Here is a 21,937-nt window from a genome sequence, read left to right on the forward strand (position 1 = left end):
TACTTTAGCTTTGTGCATAAATTATGATGAGCTGCTAAAAGCAAAAAAAAAAAAAAATAAAACAAAAAACGACAAAAATAAACCCATTCGCATTTTGATCACAAAAATTATGCAAAGCAAATTAAAAAACCAACACCAAAACCACATCAAAAAAAAAAAAAAAAAAAAAATAAAAATGGCGGAAATATCACACTCACATAAAACGAACAACCAACCGCTTTTGGCCATGATGATGTCTCTCGTTTTGTTGGGTTTCCCGGGGATTGGTTTCGGTTTTAGAGGTTGGTTGGCTGGTCTCTGCTCTAGTCTAGTCTGGTTGTGCTGACCACATGTTGGGTTTTTCGCAGTTATCCAAAATTGATTTAGCTTGACCCTTTAGCAGATTTTTCAACCCCATTTACTCTCTCTATTTACCCCCTCGCTTTTTAGTGGCTTTTTTGCATTTTTGCTGGTTGGATGGGGTCTTGCCATTCTTTCCAGCATTGTGCAACAGCTGCAGCAAATGACATTAAAATTTTGGCATTTTCAAACAGCATTCTCGGTGGTTTTTCAATTTTAGAGAAATTATTAATCTAGTTTGGCATTTTTATTCTTTCTTCTCTCTCTCGTTTCCCCTCACCCTTTCATATTAAAGTAATGTGAAATATTTCGTTTATTGTAAAACGAAGTAAATAATGGGAATTATTAGGCAACATTTTGGTTAAGTTGTTTAATTATTCTTCTTCTAAAGAGGTAGATAAAATTCTTTACGTAAATTCTTGAAAATTTTTGTTGTTTAAATTTTGATTTTATTTTATATATATAGTTATTTATAAAAATGCTTTAGTTTGTCGCATCAAAAATATAAGTAAATAAATGAATAAATATTTGCAAATACTTTCTACTGAATATTTTTTTTAGTTGTTTGTAATATGAAGAAGGCTGAAATTATTATCTTTTTTAATAATTTCTGTATGCTTATTTAAAAAAATAAAGGTTACGATTTTAAATTTGCCAACATATGAAGTAAAATGCACTAAATCAAATTGGATACTACGTTTAAACCGAAAACAAGAACAAAAAGTTCAATCTATTACAGAACTGATTCTTTTTCAAACACATACAGTGCACTTAAATTGGGATTTTTAATAATTACGTCTAGAATGTACATTGCGGCGTATGCTTAATTTTATTTATATAGAAATTTGACATGGTGGATCACAGGCACTATGAAATAGGGGACATTTGGTCCTTGAAGTATACCATAGGCTGGATCAGAATTAGTTATTTGCAGCAAATTTATAATTTTTTGTATGCCTTGTAACTAAAATATTGTCTTTAAACATTATTTTTTATCCACAGCAAATTGTTGATCAACATTTTGCATATTTTTGGGAGCAAGTTTCGTTCATTATCCCTGCATATTAGTTAGGAAAGGTGATCTTCCAAAACTTCTTTAAATGTTACATAAAGGGAATTCTTGGACTGCTTTCTGCATACTTTTCGGAGCAAGTTTCCCTCATTTCTCCCACAAGATCCTGCCTTTGGAGTGGATGGAAACCTTTTGAGATTTATTTGAAACCTGCATTAGTTATCCTTTTTCAAGAGTGCACTCTGCTGTCTTCCAGTGATCAGTTTCGATACTTTTTACTATACAATACTTAATTTTTGTTAATTTTTATTTCTTCTTTTTTGGATTTTGTTTCGCAAAAAAAAAATGGAAAAATTGCAAGCATTTCAATTGGAAGTATCCGGGGGCAGGACCGTTTCAAATTACACACGTCTGTGTTAAAAGCTTGCCAGTCATTACCAAGAAAAGACAAAAATGAAGCATAGAGAAGGGAAGGGAAGGGAATGCGGCAGAGGAGGGATGAGAAGGAGGAGGGCAAAGACAATGAACCAATAAGTGCAGCAGAAGCAGCATCAAGTCCTGGTTTTAGTCGGAAGTTGAGTCTGGGTATCTCTCTGTCCGGGTATGCTCTTTGAGTGTGTGTCTTACTGATGTGTGTGAGTGTTTGTGTGTGCGAGTGCGTCATAAAATTACTTTTTATCATTGTAACATGGCAGAGCTTGGGTTTTTGTGTTTTGTTCCGGGGCGCAGTGTTTTTATGACAACCAAACGTTGTTGCTACTTGCTACTGCCTGCTGCCATTGCCAAAGACACATCCATACACGTCTCAGATTCTTTTTTTTATGTTGCAGCTAAAAGGATGTGGATGCTTTGCTGATACCTCTACCCTCTATGCTTCTCTCTCCTTTCTCCTTTCTCCTCCTGCTCCTGCTCCTCCTCCCTTATGTCTATTTTACTCTTTAGAGCTGCATTGTATTAATGGTTCGCATGCACGCCAACGCTAATAAGCATAAACGCAAACCATGCCCCTACTACAACACCACTCTGTCCCCTTTTCAAGAGGAGGAGTAGGCGAAAGAGCAGGAGAGCGACTTCCGTCCGTTCGATCCTGCTGACTGGCGGGCTAGCAGTCCTCCGTAGGTTGGTTGCTTCGTGCGTGCCTTTGGTCATGGCGTGCCTTAGCAGCACTTTGACTTCATTGTGCAGTTTATTAATGTTATTAAAAATCTAACAAATGCGCAGAATTGGACAGCTGTCTCTGCACTTGCACACACTCACACACACATAAGAACCGGAAACTTTGTTAACCGTAGTTAAACTGACCGATACTCTGTTCATATGACTAAGAGTTTTTTATGTAGCTACAAATCAAACCAAGAACACCATCCAAAGGGCTCAATAGCCAAAAGGGACAACCATGATATTAAGTTAGTCATCAAGTTTTTAATGACTTTCATCCAAAATGATGTTATTTCTATTGGCTCATTAAGCGTAAACTAATTTGTTTGCCTCGAAGGCATCGATGAAATCAGAAAAGAAAATGCGCGCAAACTTTAATGGACTTGGCAACACATTCAGCTATGAGACATCCGAAATGAAACTATTGATTACACAGTCAAAAATGAAATGAGCTCGCTTCGAGACATAAAACTTCTTAGTAAAAGAAGTAAAAAAAAAAAAACAGAAATTCAACATTAAATGGGATGGGATTTTCTTCCATTAAACCCAAAAAAAAAAAAAAAAATTAAGAAAAAGAAATAACATAAGCCTCTGTTAAAAATTTACTTTTACTCTCTAATAGAAGAATCCCGCATGTCTTGAAAATTCATTGAGTCATTGAAAGCATCCAAAAATTTGTAATCTTTGATTTTAATTGAATTTTTTTCAAAGTCAGTCAAAAATTGTTCTTTGTTTAAGACTCTCTAGAGATAGGAGAATTTATTAAGTCTTTTTGACTGATTTAAGTTCAAATATGTTAAGCTTAAGTTGATAGTTGATTTATTATACATATACATATGTACACCTAGACCTCGCTTTGCGTCGTTTCGTTTTGCGTTTTTTCGAAGTTGTTTTAAGTTCCAGTGCTTAACTTTTTTTCTTCTAAATCAGCCATTCTGGCAACGCCAATATCAACTTTTACCAACATTGGCCTTGAATTTTTGGCAGTTTTACGTTTTTAAACATTGACATCCACCTTACTTCTGTTTATAATTGCGTCTTGCTATCAAAACTCGGGGACGGTTAAGTAGAAATGTTCGAAGAACAGTTTTTAACCTCTAAACAAGAAATTTATTTAAATTTACAAAAAAAAGCTATTCACCAAACTTTGGACAAATTTTTGGTGAACGAAGGTACTAAAAACTCATAAAGATAAAATAATTACATAAGTTATTTTGATTTTCTTTTTAGAAATTAGTATTTTCATGGCCCGGGAACCGATCTTTGATCTTTCCATGGTTGCCTATAGAAAATCTTAATTCACTTTGCGTCATTGCACTTTGCATCGTGTTTTTTTGGAACGTATCCCCAACGCAAAGCGAGGTCTAGGTGTATTCCAAATTTAAACTACATATTAGAAAGTGTTGCATAATTTTAGGGGCGCGTCTTAAAGAAAAAATTTTACTAATGAATTTGGCTAACTTTATATGAACTACAGATTAGCTGAGATCTTTGAGGTCTCTCTTAAAGTTTTCAAGTCTTGGACATAAAATAAACCTGCTATATCATAAGAAGCACACATATCCCGTCTATTCTTTAACAAGAATTCTTTATAGGTTGATGATAAAAGAACTTTTGTATAAATATATTATCTAAATTGCATATTATATGGATTGTGTCATGCTTGATGTCTCATCTGGATATTAAAATGGATATTAAAAGTATAATCTACTGTAAATTTGATCACCTTTTGACATTTTCTTTTGGCCCATTTTTAATGAACTTGGGAAGCTCTCGCCATCGCTCGTTGTGTTTTTCTCTCTTCAGACTCATGTAAACTTTAAGTCCTTTTATTTATTGAGTTTTCCTTTACTTTTTTTTTGTGATGGTTGGAGTTCTTTTTTCCTGTTGTTTTTTTTTTGCGAGTCCATAAAAACCACATGCAGGTTTTCTGTACGTCAGTTCCATGCAGCGATAGCGATTTAATTATTTCTTGTGTGTCGTCTCACCCTTAATTGGCCCATTAAGAGGCGACACTGGAACTGGCTGGAACTCACAGGACTGCGCTGCGAGGACAACAACGGAACAACATTATAGCTAAATTAAAGCCCAGCAAACGCATCTCAGCGGTGGGTCCTTGAGGCATCAAATTGACTTTACATGAAATATACATATACAATATATACATATATGTATAATATATTAAGTATATATCGTATGTATTGACCTGTTTTTTTGCCTAGCTGCATGTGTTCTGCCTTAATTGCAATACAAAGGCAGTGAGAGAGAAGGAGAGAGTGTGGAAGGGACACTAAGAGAGGGTGTAAGAGGGTAGCAAAGAAAAACTAAGAAAATAAAGTAAGTAGTAACCAAGTGTTTTTCCATTTCCGTTCAGGGCAAACGCAGCAGAGCTCAGCCCAGCATGCAAATTGCCAAACGGAAGTCATTTCTAGCATTTTTATACTCATTTTGTTTTTCGCGTTCTTCCATCACCACCAGCATCCATTCATCCTCCCCCCTCTTCCGTTTCTCCCACTTTCTCTCTCTCTCTATTCTGAACATCCTGACAACAAAGTTGCAGTGGCAAATTCCTTGAGATATTATGTGGAAATTGTTGCCTGACAAAGACACAAGCCAACCGCTGTTTGCCTTGCCTTTGCCCCTGTTCCCAGGCCAAACCTCTCTTAGCCGCACAAACAAATCAAGTGACAGTCTCAACGGAAGTGACCAAAAAACTTTGCACTTTGCTCAAATGTTTAAACTAAATTGCCAATTGTTTTGGCACAAAATAGTGCGGGAGAGAAAGGATAAGCAAAATGAAGTTAAGAGCATTTTTAGTTTGCTCTTCAACTGTTGCTTTCTCTAAAGGTTTAATTAAGTTTTTCTCTGGTCTATGAAAAAATCAACATTTGTAGATAAAAAGAGACGACAGCCCGAGACATGAACAGAAATAAACATAGGGGAATAATCTTAATGCATTGGCAAACAATTGCAGAAAATCAATCAATATAAATCAACAAAAAGTGCAAGAAATGGTCATAAATCATAAGAAACTACATTTCATATTCGTTTATCCTTTAAAGTTTAATGCAAATTTTAGTGCATCTTAAAGGAGCAATTGTTTTTTAACTGCAGCCCGAAAAGTATGCTACTCTTTTCATTTATTTGCACAGTGGGTTTATTTCTCTTCTCTTTGTTGTTTGTAAATAGAAATGCGTTTTTATTTAATATTTTTAGTCTTGATCAGAGGGACATAACAAAGAGGTTTGGATTTATCTTTCATCACGGCAACTTGAGTAACTTTAATACACATATTTAAAATATATGATAGCCGAAAGAGGAATTCCAAATACACAAAAACGTTTTCACAAATTATTCTTTACTTCCTTTAACTTTCTTTTTCGCTCTTTAACATTAAATATTACATTTAAATAAGTTTATTGAACGAATTTCCGCCTTCAATATCAAGATAACAAAAAAACAGTCAGTCTAAACTACTGTCTTTTGAAAAGTGTAGAAACTTTGGCATAGTCAAAGTTAGCCTGTCATTTTGTTTTGTTTCCTTTGCCTTATTTCCTTTGGCTATGCAAATTTAATTGGGGGAAATTCTATAATGAGGTAGCTCAGCTCACTGCGATAGCGAGAACTAACTGTCCGTTTAAATATTTCAAATGCAATTATGCAGCTAAAGTAGTGGAAGTTGAAACATTACAAATCAAATACAACACTCAAAGTGACAGCTGCAATTGGTTGGTTGAACGGAATAAAAGACAGTCTCAAAGACTCTCCAAGACCAAGACAAAGTTGAGCAAGTTTAGCATTATTTCGTTTTGGCTCATCATAAAATTCAATTTGGCGCAAAGTGTTTAATGAAAGCAGCAGCAACAGCACAGTCAGGGTCCACAGTTGCCTTGGACCATTAACAATTCACTGAATTTCGCCTAGGAGGAAAGCACCACAACAACAATAGAAGAAGAAAAAAATGGCATCAACAACAAGCAAAGAAAAAAAAAACAAAATAACTTGCCTTACATAAAAATACACTTTATACATCAAATTATGCAATATATGTATGTATGAAGGAACAAAATCTAGTTACTCCTCCTCCCACAGCAAGCTTCTCTTGTCCAGGTCCTTTTACTCTATCTCTCTCACTCTCTCTCTCTCTCGTCACTGACAAAATGCAATGGGTGTAATAAAAATTAACAAGCTACGCTACGTTTGAGTTTTGAATTAATTGAAAGCGTATATGCACAGGACATTGAATCGGCACTAAGCAAAAACAGGGGGACGACCTAGCTATGCCAGGATGCAACACTAGGGTGCAAGTTCTGCTCATTCTCCTCAGTATAAAAATTATAAATTCGCATCTAAATGAACGCTGCAAAATTAATGAACTGCATGCAGTTTAATTGAAATGAACATCTACTACAACTAAAAAAAAGAAAGGGGAGCGAGACGTAAACTGAGAACAAAAAAAAAAAAGAGAGGGTAAAAAAAGGGGAGTGGAAAATAATAATAAAGATGAAATATCATAATGAAGGAAAAATCAAACGGAAAAAAACAACAACAAACTTTTACATATTCATGAAGACGAAAATTTTCATAAATTTGTAAGAGGTCAAGTGGAAATTGCTTGAAATTTATACCAAGAACAAGCATTTCATATCAAATTTTATAAGAAAATGTTTTTCTTTAGAGGAATGAAAGGTAATGACTTTTTTTTTAATTGACCACAAAAGTATGCTATGATAAATTTGGTGTTTCTTACATTTATTTTGCTCCGGAAAAATGTATAAGGTAATCAATTAAATCACTTACCTCCATGTTAGATCCGTTTTATCCCATTTGGGTCCTTGTAATACGTAGCGACGTGAACGATGTAAACTAAAACTATTCTCATGATCCAGATTATCCGGTGAGAAATTATACGCATACTTATTGTCACCCACACCGCAACGTGGCTGTTGTATTAGTTTGGCTGTATCCGAGTCGATTACGCCTGTAACTGGAATGTTGCCAAAAGCCTGAAATGGCCAAAAAGAGAAAGAGAGAAGAGAGATGCAACCAGCAAATGTTAGTTGTGAAATTGTGCATAATAGATGCATCTGCTGCTACTATTGCTGCTGGCACAGACTATATCTACCTAGGTACCATATATACACATATATATACATATATATATATGTATATAGATATATATATATACATACCTGAAGATTACGTATTGCATCTTTCAGCTGCTCCTCGGTGCGCAGTGCTCCCGTTTCCAGATCTGACTTGGGTAGATAATCAAACTGCATGAGGTAATTGTACTGCAAGTAAGAAGGAAATGGCGATGCTTGTTTTATACATTAGGGAACTATGCCAAAAAAAAAAAAAAACAAAAACAACAAAATACACCCACACCCACCTAGAACAACAACAACAACAACTCAGATATGGCAACTGAAAATGTCTACCATATGGCCAGTTTGTGTTGGTTTGAGCCAAACTATTTGTCGTTTTTAAGCAAAATGATGCCAGCCATAAGAATATTTAACAAAAAGAAAAAACAAAATAGACAACAGCAAAGTGAAGTTGCTTCCTTTTTGCTATTTTTCCGATTTGTTTTTTTTTTGCATTTTGCTTTCCATTTTGTATATAAAGTTAATGATAAAAGCTACGCCAACGCCAACTACAACAACAACAAAGTTTAACGTTACATTAATAACCCAAAAAGTATGCCACAGAAAATTCTGTAAGAACAGAGAGATGAAAAAAAAAACACAACCAAACAAATACACACAAAGATAAAAAGCTTAAAGATAGCCAAAAAAGGAAGCAAGAGTGCGGTAAAAAAAAAAGGGTTAGAAGAAACAGAGAAGCAGAGTGAGAGGGGAAAGTGGTTGAAAAATCAGGTTTCAACGAGGGTCCATTGAGGAATAATAAAGACATTGGAATATGTAAATAACCTAAAATTGATGATTAACTTTGTTTAGGAAGTTGAAATAAAAATTTAATCGCTTGGAACCGCTTCATTTTCCAAAATCGAAATCAAAACTAAACCCGATTTACCAGGTGATTCGGTTTCATTCCTTGTTTACAATACTAGTTATTAGGTCCAATGGACCACACTTAATTAAAAGTTTGGATGACTGAGTCGTTTTTGGTTTTTAATAAACAATTTTTAGTTATTAATTTTTCTGTGCCCAACTTTGCAAGCTTCAGTACTCAGAAAACGTAAAAATGTTGTTGCATATTTTAAATAGTCTAATCTGTGTTAATATGGCGTTTGTCTAAAAAGAAGTGACTGATACTAAAAGGTAAATTTTTAAAGCTGCTCAAATATTTAATTTGAAACAAATTTTATGTAAATTTTATTATCAAAAATTTTTATTAAATTATTTTAATTAAAATTATAATATTTTCCTCTTTAACTTTACAGAAAGCGAACCAAAAAATCACATTTATTCTTAGGGAAACTTTTGGAAATATTGAAAATTATAGAGAACATTTCTTATAAGCCTGTTGATGGATGTTATATCTAACTTGTTACCATTTATAATTCTTATTAACGAAAGTGAATCGAGAGCATCAAAACAAAAGTCACTCAAACTGATTCTTTCATAAATTGATTTTGCTCTGCGTCTTTAAAGACATTTTGAAAAGATTTTGCAAAGTTAATAAACAACCCAAGTTTTTTATTTTAATATATGTATCTATGTATAACCGATCTAATGTTGTTGTTTTTTTTTTTGTTCGTAAGGGGGGAAAATTCAACCAAATAAACAATCTCATAACTGTAAAAGTGTGACAGCAAAACACAGGCAGACGACGATGACACAAACAAAACTCGAACTCGATTCGATTCTGTTTTGAATCGACTCTACTCTTCTCTGGCCATATGTGTAGTCTCTATAAATTTGCATATTTTTACACACACACCAGAAAAATATATATATATAAAAATATGTATATTTACATATACACACACACAGACAGATGCAAACACATGTCACATATACCAGCAAATTACATGACCTGCAAATTAAATTTTCTCTTTCATATGAGAAAATTGTCACACTCTAACATTGCTTTTTTTCACAACCCCCAACAAGCCCCCATTCCAGCTAACTCTTCTTCTCGTACAGACTTACAAAAAAAATAGACAGAAAAAACACAGAATTTATCCGATTTTTGAGTTGAAAAACAAAACACAACAAAAACAGCAACAAACTAACAGTATTTTTTTTTTTTTTTTGCATAAACAAACAAAAAGATTGAATGAAACCCAAAGAAACGTTGTACTCTTTAGTTTAGAAAGATACGTGATATTTTTAGGTGATTAGTTTCGATTTTATTGATAGAATCGATTGATTAATGGTTTTGAATCGTTTAAATTTCAATTAAAGTTGATTCAACTTTAAGGTAATTGATGAGGAATTTTCGTTTCTTTTTTGTTACTTGAGAATTAGGTAAAGCCGTACATATCACTTTCGTATCATCATCAACACTCGGAACATATTTTGCAGCTTTTCATCTGTTTGCCTAATGCTTTTCTCAGGATGATGCCATCTCAATCTTTGCCTCCTTCCACTTCATTGTGTGTGGGTCTCTCTCTCTCTCTCTCTGCTTGACTTTTCTTGGTAGTACATAGATGCAATGTGACCATTATATGATTGAGTTATGTTGGGGCTCACGTAGTCATATGTGTTCACATGTTCGAACCATAAATTTGTTTGCTGGTTTGCTGCAGCAAGAAGGAAAGACGCCCCATCGGGTAGGTGCAAATGTAAGGAGGCGAAGGAGGAGTGAAGAAAAACCTGTTGTTGTGCCAAAGCCATCCATGGACCATATCCTGTCAATTTGGCCCCAATTCCAGAGCATTTCTTACAGCCATTTTGCCGTCTTTGCCGAGAGAGAGAGAGAGAAAAGAAGACTTCAGACAAAATGTGTGGTTTAGGGACATGATGCAAACAGAAGAGGGGTAGTTGGTTGGTCGGGGAAAGGGTAGATATATGCTCGTTTGTTGCAGTTGCCAGTTGTCATTTTTATAGGTTTGTTTTCTTTGTCATCCTTTTTCTACTTTTTTTTTACCTTTTGTAGCATGCCTCTGGAAACGGTAACCGCTGCAGCAGCTGCAGCATTCTTGTCATCGGCTTTGGGGAATTATGGGGCAAGCAATTTGATTTGTTTGTGGTAATGCAGTGAAAGAGTTGGCCACCCCCTCCCCCCCAAAGCCCTTCACAACAGCTCCTTCTACCAATTTGTAGTAATTGAGTTAAGTGTGGCCCTCTATCAGTAATGATAATAATAACAATAAGTAATTATAATCCAATAGAAATAATAAATAAATAGCGCAGCATTCCCAACATTTATTACTTTCACCCACTTTCACAGAACTTTTCGGTTTCAATTTTCTCTCTCTGTGTGTGTGTGTGTGTGGTGTGTGGTGTATGTGTCACGGCAACTTAACTAAATTAAGGCAAACAATTATTATTTCCCTCTACATCGAGATCCCCTCCTTATTCAATTCCAATGGGCTCCCATTCCTATTACCATCTTTCCCCTTTCTTGTTCAAACTGTTTTCTTCTCAATTGTGTTTCGTTATTGGTTTTTCATACCCTACGCTTTTATCATAGGTTTAACTGGTATGTTAACTTTTATAGACCGTATGTAACACATTTGACCTATATACATAGGTAGAGTCTTAAATAATAATTGGATTTATTTAATATTAACATTTTAATGATTGACTATGATCGTGGAATATCGACCAAAAGGTTAAAGTAATTGCTTTAGAATTTTCGATTAACCATCACTTAAAAAAACGATTGTAGCATATCAAATCATAGATTTAAGGTTACAGAATAACATTATTTATTGACATTACATTACTTTTTACTGAATTTGAATAGTTATCAACATTCGCGAATAAGAAAGTAAGATTATAATCGAAAGATTGAGATTGTCAATAAGAATCGGAAGGTTACACAGACTGTTTTCAACAAATACCATTATCGATGAATATTAGAGATAAATATCATAGATAAGCTTTAGCGATCAACATCAACAATTATTAATATCGATAACTAGATATAAACATTTAAATCGAACGATCAAGATTCAAATTATTGCTTAGACTTGATGGATCAAGATCGACTCATTAAAATTATCATAAATTGGTAAATATTTGATCCAGAAAATGAATAATAATAAAAGGAAAGGCTATGAATAAGATACATACATAGTAGATAAAACAATAACTGCATATGAAAAGTCAATCGATTTATTACATACATGAAGCTAATAAAAACTTGTTAGCTATTAATTTTAATTTAAATTAGTTCACTATGCCACACGAATTCGGTGTTTTAAGCGTAAAACTTCCCGTTTTAGTTAGGAAACAATCAACTTAAGGCTTTAGACTGTGTTACAGAGTATCGAAAAGTCGTTTTACCCATTTAAAATGTTTATTTTTTTTTTATTTAATAAAATATCAAAAATATGTATGTAGTGTATATTGTGTTTACACGACAAATGCTCACGTAGCTGGCATCACACTTTTTACTATTATTATTTTTATTTTAACCCGTTGCGCCCCCCTCCTCTTTCTCCCGTGCACTTTTCTATTAGCCCGTATCGTGGTTTGTCCACGTACGCGGTTATGTTCCTTCCGTTACTGCCCCCTCCCCCACTTTTCACTTGATTTTCAAACACGTAGTTTTGCCAGCGAGGGTCACAAATTTCCCATTAAAGAAAACTGAGAAAATACAAAACGAGCGGGCAAAAAAAAAATACGAAAAAAAGCGGCCAATGCATAAATGATTGATACCTCTTACTGATATTGCGTTTGAGTCTAAGAAGGGAGGGGAAAAACATTAGTCAGTCATTCAGTCAGTCATGACTATTGTAGTTTATTATGATCGTAAAATACGATGGGGCAATGGTTGCTTGGATGATGATTAGAGAGACACACACACACACCTTGTTTAACTAATATTTATGTCCATATCCTTACTCGATTAGGCAAATTGACTATGTTCCCTTCACATACACACACATAAAGACCTGCCCTCTCCCTCTCACTCGATTTCCCCCTCTTGATGACACACACGCAAAATGGATTCATTAATAATCTTTAGGCGTCTCTTCACATTTTGCAGACATTCAGTTTCCGTTCCGTTCCGTTTCATTCATTTGTTGTTTTGTTTTTGCATTTCAACATACATATTTTAATTGATATTGTTCTGGTGTAGGCCCCCCATACTCTAAAATTCCCTTCTGTTCACCTTCCACTTGCCCCTAACCCTTTTGCTAGTTGAGGCCAGGGCCACGTTATGTGAATTTCAATTGCTTATACATATGTGTGTTTGTGTGTGTGTGTGTGTGTCTCACTCTCTCCACCCCCTCCCTGCCCAACAGAGCAGGAGGTCTTTCTTACGTTACTTTAGCCACGTTACGTGGTCGCGCAACGTGACGCAAAAAGTGGCAACTTTTATGACGCACATTGTGTAAATCTGTACTCCTGCTGGACTTGTTGTTGCACCATTGTTTTATACTCTTGTTTGTTTTATTGTTGCACTTGCAACGCTGCCCGAACGCTGCCTCCTTGCCACAGGGGTTATATAAAAAAAAAAAGCATAAATAAATCTACTATACTTTCGTAAAAATAATAAATAGCGTTGGCAAAGAAAAGTGGAAAATGTTGCCTCTGGCGCAATGCTCACTTAAAAGTGTGGTAAAGCGACAGCAAGTTGAACTACAGAAGCAGCCGAACAGGATCATGAGAAACCCTTGAAAATCATCATCAAAAAGTTAAACAAAAAGTTTCATAACAACCATACTCCATGTGAACTCTCAATTGCAGTTTTTCAAAAAACTATAATCCACACTTCATTTAGATATTGAAAGCATTTTCAAAAATGAGAAAGTTATAAAGAATATAACACTCAAACAAGGGATCTAAAAAGTTATTGATGAATAATAATAAGACAGCAAAAAGTCCGTAAAATTCAACTAATTATTACCTTGTATTAAATACTGCTAATTCTGATAGGTCTTGTTTGATATAATTTGAAATCTTTGGATTTTGAAAGGAATTCAATTCGTGCTAAAAAATATTTTTTATTTAACTCAGTTGTCTTTAGGTGAATGTACTTAATAAGAATCATTAACAAATTCTACAAAAATTATTGTAGTTAAGTGGTTGACAACTTTTAAATGTACTTATTTGGATCTTTTGGTATTGTTGACAAGCTTTTTCTATAGTTCTGAAAACTAGAGAATAAGCTATTCATTGATTAGAGAACTAAATTCACAGCTGTCTGTGTATCTGTATACAGGAGGTAGAGACTCCCACCAAAATATTAATTTTTCGCCTATATTAACCCCAATCTAGTGAATCTTCGAAGTGGGCAACATTGATTAATCCTCAAAATAACAAAATGATCTCCTGAAAAAAATAACTTCATTTCCAAAGCCTAGAATCTTAATTTTCTGATCCGACAACATCCGAATATTGTGTCTAGATCCTTCCATGAACAGCGTGCATTGAATTGCATTTGTTTTTATATTTAAAATCGTTAATGAATTTAGCCATGTAATGCTCCAATTAGTTTCTAAAGTAATATACAAAATCAGTTTGTCATATACAATGCAGATAAAGACTCCTTTTCTGGTGGATGCCATACAATTATTACTTAAAAACATTATCATATTAACCCATATTCAAAGATTATATCAAAAAAAAAAATTTGTTTAACCCTTTTAAAAAATATGACAATCTAAATTCAAAAATAAAGTTAAACAAATTTATATGTGTTGTGCGAAATAAGTTGAGAAATGTCTCAGCCTTGATACATTTAAAAATACTTGCCAAAATTTAATTCTAGGTTAATCAGATAATTACTATTTGGTAAATCGGTTTTTGATGATTCGAAAAATTTATAGAAATTACAACTCAACATAAAGAAAGCTGTAAATATTTAAGTTTCAAAATCAAAGAGTAAAGAAAACATCCCAAGTAATTTATCAACTTGGCCATTGTAGTAGGATGTTATTGAATTTATTAATTGATAGCCTTTTCTCTTTGAATGCGGAAATTTTCTTGTATAGGTTTTCTTTTTTTTCTTTCTTCTTGTTATTGTTTCCTGCATTTTCAGAATCTTTTGCCATGCTCCGATTTGGTAAGAGAAAAAAAGAGAAGACGTAAGAGCTGCAAGACTGGCCATACATTTCCTGCTGCTGTCTCATAAAAGTCTATAATATATACACAACTTTTGAAACATATGCCAGTTGTGAGGTAACGCCCCTTTTTCTGCTACGCCTTCTTTAGATTAGCTATTAGTTTGTCTTGTCTGTTTGCCTTTTGTCAGGCTAAACACCTCGCTGCAAATTTATGGACTGCAGCAACAATTTTTTAATAAAAAAGGATGCGCTTAGATAAGGGCGCCTCCAAGCCACGCCCACAATTGAGTTAAGGGCTTTTACTTGTTCTTTTAATAAAAAGGCAGAATGTTGAATAGACACATGGTCACACACACACAGAGAGAGGGGAAAAGAGATGGACAGAATGACGGGCCAGTGAAGAGATGGTTAAATTAATTGAAATCCACATTGATTAATGTGGGATAAGAGAAAAATGAAGCCAAAGACAAACAGTCAAGTGCGAGACTAAAGGAGAATCCACAAAGAGTCAGAATGAGGGGAAGAGAGGTGGAAGAAGGAGGCAAATTTTATTGAAAGTTTCTTGGTTAGTTGGTATACAGAGTTAACCAGAACATGGACTAAAGCTAAAGCTAAATCTAAAGCCCAGCAAATGACCTGACCACAAACTGCAAACACGCAATCTTCATGGCGCCTCCACGCTCCACCCACCTCCCCCTGTCCCCTTTATCAAACCATCAACCCATTGACTCTTCTGAACCTGCCACAAGTTTAGTTGTACTTGCACTTTAATTAGACCACAGAACGTAAATTGCAATATTGCCACAGAACCGCCAACAGAGTCGCTACTACGCTCCTTTCACTTCACTTCCTTCCCCCGCGTTTCCTCCTCACCATTGTCTGGATCAATGTTTATGGGAAAGTGATGAGATGTTTGTTTGCCTCAACGCCACCGCATTGCGCCTTGTTGTACAAGCTGCTCCATTTTGAACATTTACTTTGTCCAAGAGGAGGCCCAAGCAACAAGTCATCATGTGTTGTCCCACCTCAACTTCAAATGGAAAAGGTCCCTAAGCAACTTGCGTAAATATCAAAAAGGAAAAATATTAAATGGAAAATACAAAAGTGGAAATCGACATCATTCATATGAAAACAGAAAAAAAATCAATACACTGCACCCAATTTTCCAATCCCAATGGTGAAAACCAATGTAATATTTCAAGGCAAATATGTAACTCGGTAAAAATGTCTAAATTCTTTCGACTGGCTACCCCAGAACATTTTATATTATTGTTTTCCATTGTCATTGTAACAAAGCTCAAAAACGTTTGAGAATATTCAGTTCAAGTAAATAACTAGTACATATACAATGGAGAGGAAAGTATATAAGAAAATATCTAAATTACGTCAGTAAATATAAATGTTAGAACCGGTTGGAAATTATAAATGCAGACAATGGAACAGTTGGTAGTTGGTAACAAAGATTGTTAGTTTTCAGAATACTATAAGACACGCTTGGCCCTTTTGTAGAAAAATAGGTAGATTATAACCAGTACAGAAACTTTTTTTTTATAGTTTTCGAGATAAGAAATCGATATAAGAAGATCTGTAAAGATAAGGCTTAAAGCTTCAAACTTATAAACTTCCAAAACCAACTTATTGAAACTCACACATATTTTTCCACATAAAATCTATTGAAAAGACAAAATTAACTAATTTTAAGATATTTCCAAGTAACATCATCTTAGTTAATCTTTGTCAAATTTTATGCTAATGACTGATGACGTAGAACAAAATAAGTTCATTGGTCCTTGATTTTTCTAATTTTTCTTTGAAAAAGTTTTATGGTTTCATAGCTTAATTTTGCATTTAACAAAAGAAATTTTTAAAACGATTCCTTTAATTGAAATTAAAATTTTATGCTTAGGGTAATTTCTTCTAGTGCATAAATAAATTAAAAAAAGAAAACGCAAAATCAATTGAATCAGGTCCAAGGTTTTTGCGTTTTGTTCCTGCTCTCACTCAGTACGTCAGTCAGTTCGTCAGCCAGTCAGTCATTCTCTCTTTCACGAACTGAACTTGATTAACTACGCTTTTGTGCAATAAACAAATAAATCATTATTATTATTATTTATATTAACGATCTGCATCAGAATCGGACCATAATGGGAGAGATGGGAGGAGATGGAGGATGTTGATGATGAGAGGTGGGTAGGCGGGTAAACGTTAAAACAAAGCACATCTGAACATTTCAGAGCATTCGCAAGATTTGCGTTCAATGACTTGGCATCTCCTCATCATGACAGTTAAATAAACAGAATTCCCATAGATGCATGAATGTCGGCGCTGCGGACATAAAGTGAAATGCACCATATGGCCAGGCTCAGGCTCAGACATTATAGTCTTTCCTGCTTCTACTTACTTCTACTTGCTGGGTAAAAATCAAATTGAGCTGCCAATTCACTGGTTTGGCTCGATTCTACAATCTCGGTCTGGGTCTGGGTCTGGGTCTCTGTCGCAGTTTCTGGCTCTGATTCTACTGCCAATTATATGCAAATTCAACAACTGCAGAAATCGGAGTAGAAGCCAAACGACAACGAATGCGGCTGCTGGTGCTGCTGCTGTCTTGGGTAAAAGGTTTCGTTTTAACTTATGACATTAAGACCAAATTGCAGACGAACATTAAGTGGCAGCAGGCAGAGAGAACCCGATATGGTCATTGATATATTGTCCGTTGTGTTTATGGCCTTAACTCGGCATCTCATCCACCTTCTCTTCCTTGGTAAGGGGAGTGGTTGGTCAGAATATCTGTCCGTTTGTCGGTTGGTGTAGAATTTAGCATTTAAGACATGCATAAATTCGTTTAATAATTCAATTGAGGGTGCCATATTTTCACCAAGTTTATGGCTAACAGAAACTTGTTAGTTGGCTTTGAATAAAATCAAAAAACTTGCCAAACCCTGAGCTGGGAGAGAAAGAGAGGGATACAGAGGGCTAAATGCATAAACACTTAAAGGGAGATTGTAAACTTTGAATATAAAATATCCTAATGGAATTTAAAGTTTAAAACTATATTTTTTAGACTGTTAAAAATAAGAAAAACTGTTGTTAGTTTATTAAATATTTGTTTAATTAGGAGACTTAAGATAAAGGCAAATCAATTTGCTTAAATTTAACCATTTAATTTAGCTAAATTTTTTTTGAATTATTTGGATTAACAAATTTAGAAGCTTCTTTGTGTTTGGACGAACATTGTCTAGAAAGTAGATTAACTAATACTATTTTTTTTTATGTTGAGAGTCTTGCCAAATTTTTTAAACTTTTTATATACTTTTTTATATACATAAGTATCTGCCAATATTACGATTTTAATAATGGATAATTCCATATAATATATTCTTATTTATTCAATTTAGAACCTAAAAACTCTACGGCAATTCCTATTTTGACTAATTTCTCTCTAAACTCTTGCAAATAAAAAATGTATTTCCCTAACAGATTCATTATAAATTGAAAATATAATAAAACAATATGCTATCATTATGTTTCAAATCTATACTATGTATTTCTGAAAAAACTTAAATACAAATATACTTTTATACAGCTTGGATATAAAGTATGAAAATGAAGCTCTTGGAATATACTCTAATTAAAATAGTTTTAATTTTAATAATATTTTGAATATTATACAGTCGGTGAATAAAACAAAATGAAAACGATGTAAAATATTTTCGAAATATAATTAATTTAATTATATATACACAAAGAAATCTGAAATTCTGGAATTATTTCACTTAAAAATCACAATATTCAACCTGAATAAATTGATAACGTTTTTATAGACATTATAAAACCCTTTTTTAAGCCAATTTTTTAACCACGCTCCTGTCAAGTAAACTCTATTTTCAGTTTTCTTGTAATAATAATAAACAAAAACCTGCTACTGTATTAACTAGTTGAGGCAACTAACTGACTAGCCTTTCAGCCAACTATCGCACAAGATCTAAAATAGTTTTTCCCCTGCTGGACCAAAAGACAACTGCCAGTTTGGGTGGCTAATAAAGCGAAACCCGTTTTTTTTGTCATCATCATTAAATGTTTGATGAAATTAGCAACTGACGAAGATTCAACAAACTCATCAATGGGATGAGTGGATATTGGGTAAAACCCCAAATACCGTTTACCAATTATGAATTGACTAAATATTTATAAAACAAAGATCAACTTTGAACCGCATCAGCGGTAGTAGCTGCAAAAAAATGTTGCTGTGACTCAGACAAAAAAAGAAAATAAGAGGTAAGAAAAAAAACAAACAGGTAACAAAAAAAGGCGTTGGACAACACCTACATATATACACACATACATACAAAGACCGAGAGCAAGTTCGTTTGGTGACGAACCTTCTTTGGGGTTTTGGAGAGGATTGGATTGGAGTTGAGGTTAAGGAACAACATGCCGCATAATTGATGGATGGCAGCAGCAGCAGCAACAGCAACACAAAACACTTAAAAGGAAACTTGCTCTTTGCCTTGCCGTTGTTGCTGTAGTTGTTGTCCCCCAAAAAAGGCGTTGTCATCATTTGCCAAGGCAATGCAAGAAGAAGAATTCAGCATTTGGTATTTCATTGGAAAAGGCCAGGCAGTCGAGGCTCCCAAGCTACAAGCTCCAAGCTGCTGTGCCCCATGCTGCTGCTGCATGCTGCATCATCGTCATGTGGCATCATTAAATTCAAGTCAGAATCTTCAAATTTTATTTTTGGGGATTTTGCTGACTGAAAAAAAAAATGCCGTTAGCTCACTCGCGTGCTGCACTTTACAAAAATGACAAAATAAATCCAAACGAAATGTGTTTCATTGTTTTTGCTTTACATTTTTTGCTGTCCGCAATCAGAGACACGCGTCCAAGCACGAAAATGTGATAATTAATACAAAAAACAAAAACAAAAGCCAAGCACATACAGAAAAACGCCCCCCAAAAAAAAACATAACGAAAAAGCAATATGAAGAAAAAGAACCAAAACAAACACAAAGTCAGCAGCGTTCGAACTCGAAGAAGTAGGTCAAAATTCAATTGCTTTAGATTTCGTTTGCATACCCTATACACAGTCAAAATGGGTGTGATATAGAGTATTCAAATGCAAATCAGTCGGGGTGTTAAATATAAATAATTATAAATAGAATAATCATCTTAAAAGTCAAAGTTTTTCGAGATGTTTAACACATATTATTGAAAACTATATTAAATAAGTCCATTGATTAATATGCATTACCATTTATGTTTTATAATAGTTTAATGATTAAATTTTAATCTATGCGATAATAAATTAATTTAGAAGATATGGAATTAAACACATAAAAAGATTACAAATAAGAAAATTTATATTATTATTTAGATTATATGTATGTATGAAATGTAACAAGTGATCCACTTTAAAAAACATTTGCGTCATTTTAACTCAAAAGTACCTATTATGCTTCATGTGAGTAAAGGAAAAGTTCATTTTAAACTCCTTTCTAAGATTCGAACGTGTATCACAGTTATTACCAGCAATAATTTGTTGAACGTGACTCCTAATATATTCTAGATTAAGAGTAGATCATATTTAGATTTAAAGTTTATATAAGCTACACAAAATGATCTATTATTGGAAGTTCTTATTTATATAAATCTGTTATAAATATGTAAACTTTTTATGTGTGAACTTTTCAAATTTTAAAGAACGTTCATATGGAATTTAGATGTTAAAAATGCATTCGATTCCAAAATCGATAAATATTTTACAAAAGTCTGAAGAGATTGGAAACTTTAATGACTAAAGCTATATGTCATTCAAAATTTCTATAGAATCCTGAAATAACTAAATCCCAATATTAAATATGTATCTTTCTGAATCCCAACGCTAACAAGTAGGTAATATAATGTATAACATCATATCTTCAAGCTTGAACGTCTAAAAAGCCAAGGCCAAAACAATTGTGGAAGTGAAATCAAACTCAGCGAAAACAAACAACAAATTGTAATTTGTAGGTTAAATCTACAACAGGGTAATTGCACTTCGATATGAAATTATGTTGTCAATTGTAGAATTTAATTTGTTCCTTGTATTTGTTTACATATAATTCTTTTGTACAAAGGCAGCCACGAGAGTCAGCAGTAGCCATGAAGACCGAAAACCAACATATCGACATGCAATAGCAGAAGCAAGAGCAACAGCAACAACGAAAACAAATCGTAAAATTTTCTATAACAATTTGTTGTTGATTATATTTACATACATGTATAAGCAGAAATCCACTTGGATTTATTGCACTTTTTATTCCTTATTCTCATTGAAGCAAAACACATGAAAAGCATTTTGAAGACCATTAAACGACATAGCCAAAGAGTGGTACAATCGATGATGATGATGATGATGATGAAGTGAAGTTTGGGGGGAGGGCAGTATCGGGGAAGAAAAAAATCTGCATACACATATTTTGCTAATGGGAGGACAGCAGATAGAGTTGAAAGTTTTTCCCCCATCTCCACCTCGCCCTCCCACTTTCCACACTCACACACAATAACAATAAGAATTGTGCAATTTCGATAATGCATCGCCTTAGCTTCCATATATAGAATAGAAAATGTGTATAAGCATATCAAGTTGATATCTCTTTTTAACTTTTGAAAATGATGTAAAGTATTTGGCACTCTTATTCCTAGTTCAGGTATATTTACTTTTTATAAGTACCTAAAAATAGACATTTAAGGCAAGATTTTTTTGGATTTGTTATATAAAATATAGTAAATAAATAATAACGTTTATATTGCTGCATTTTATGTGAAACCTATTATATAATTGCATTAGCTACAGAACATGATATATAGCTTTGCCAATATCTTTAATAAAATTTGATATTTTTTTGAATAAAGTAATGTATGTTAACATATAAACGTTCATCACTTTGGCTTAAAGTTAATATTTTGACTTCTGTTGACCAACCGCGAAGAATTAAAGAATTTAATTCTGTGAAGAAATTATTGCCCTTCAATGTATGTACATACATAGATATAATAGATACTATAAAATGTATACAAATTATGATAGTTATGTAAAATATAATGAGGGGTATATTAAAAGTATAGAGAAAGATATTTCTTATAAATCATAAGTAACAGAATTAGATTTTTAATAGAAAACTTTTATTCCCTGGTCTCTGCTTAAAACATCTTCTATCTATTTTGTAACAAAGTCATACGAAATATCAAGTTTAAGCTTTAAAAAAATTTTACAATTCTGAGATTAATTTTATATATTT

At 33.6% G+C, this 21,937-nt stretch overlaps 1 protein-coding gene across 1 annotated transcript in view; it reads right to left on the reverse strand.

Annotated features, from left to right (window-relative positions):
* The window catches only part of LOC6640853 (matrix metalloproteinase-2), a 101,719-nt gene that overhangs the window by 69,232 nt on the left and 10,550 nt on the right, over positions 1-21,937 (reverse strand). Inside the window, exons 2-3 of the mRNA XM_023174993.2 lie at positions 7,702-7,803; positions 7,310-7,515 (exon numbers count right to left, since the gene is read on the reverse strand). Coding sequence (XP_023030761.2) covers positions 7,310-7,515; positions 7,702-7,803 — 308 coding nt within the window. The remainder of the gene's footprint in view (positions 1-7,309; positions 7,516-7,701; positions 7,804-21,937) is intronic.

Source organism: Drosophila willistoni (assembly GCF_018902025.1).
Source record: "Drosophila willistoni isolate 14030-0811.24 chromosome 2L unlocalized genomic scaffold, UCI_dwil_1.1 Seg168, whole genome shotgun sequence".
NCBI classification, from domain to species: domain Eukaryota; kingdom Metazoa; phylum Arthropoda; class Insecta; order Diptera; family Drosophilidae; genus Drosophila; species Drosophila willistoni.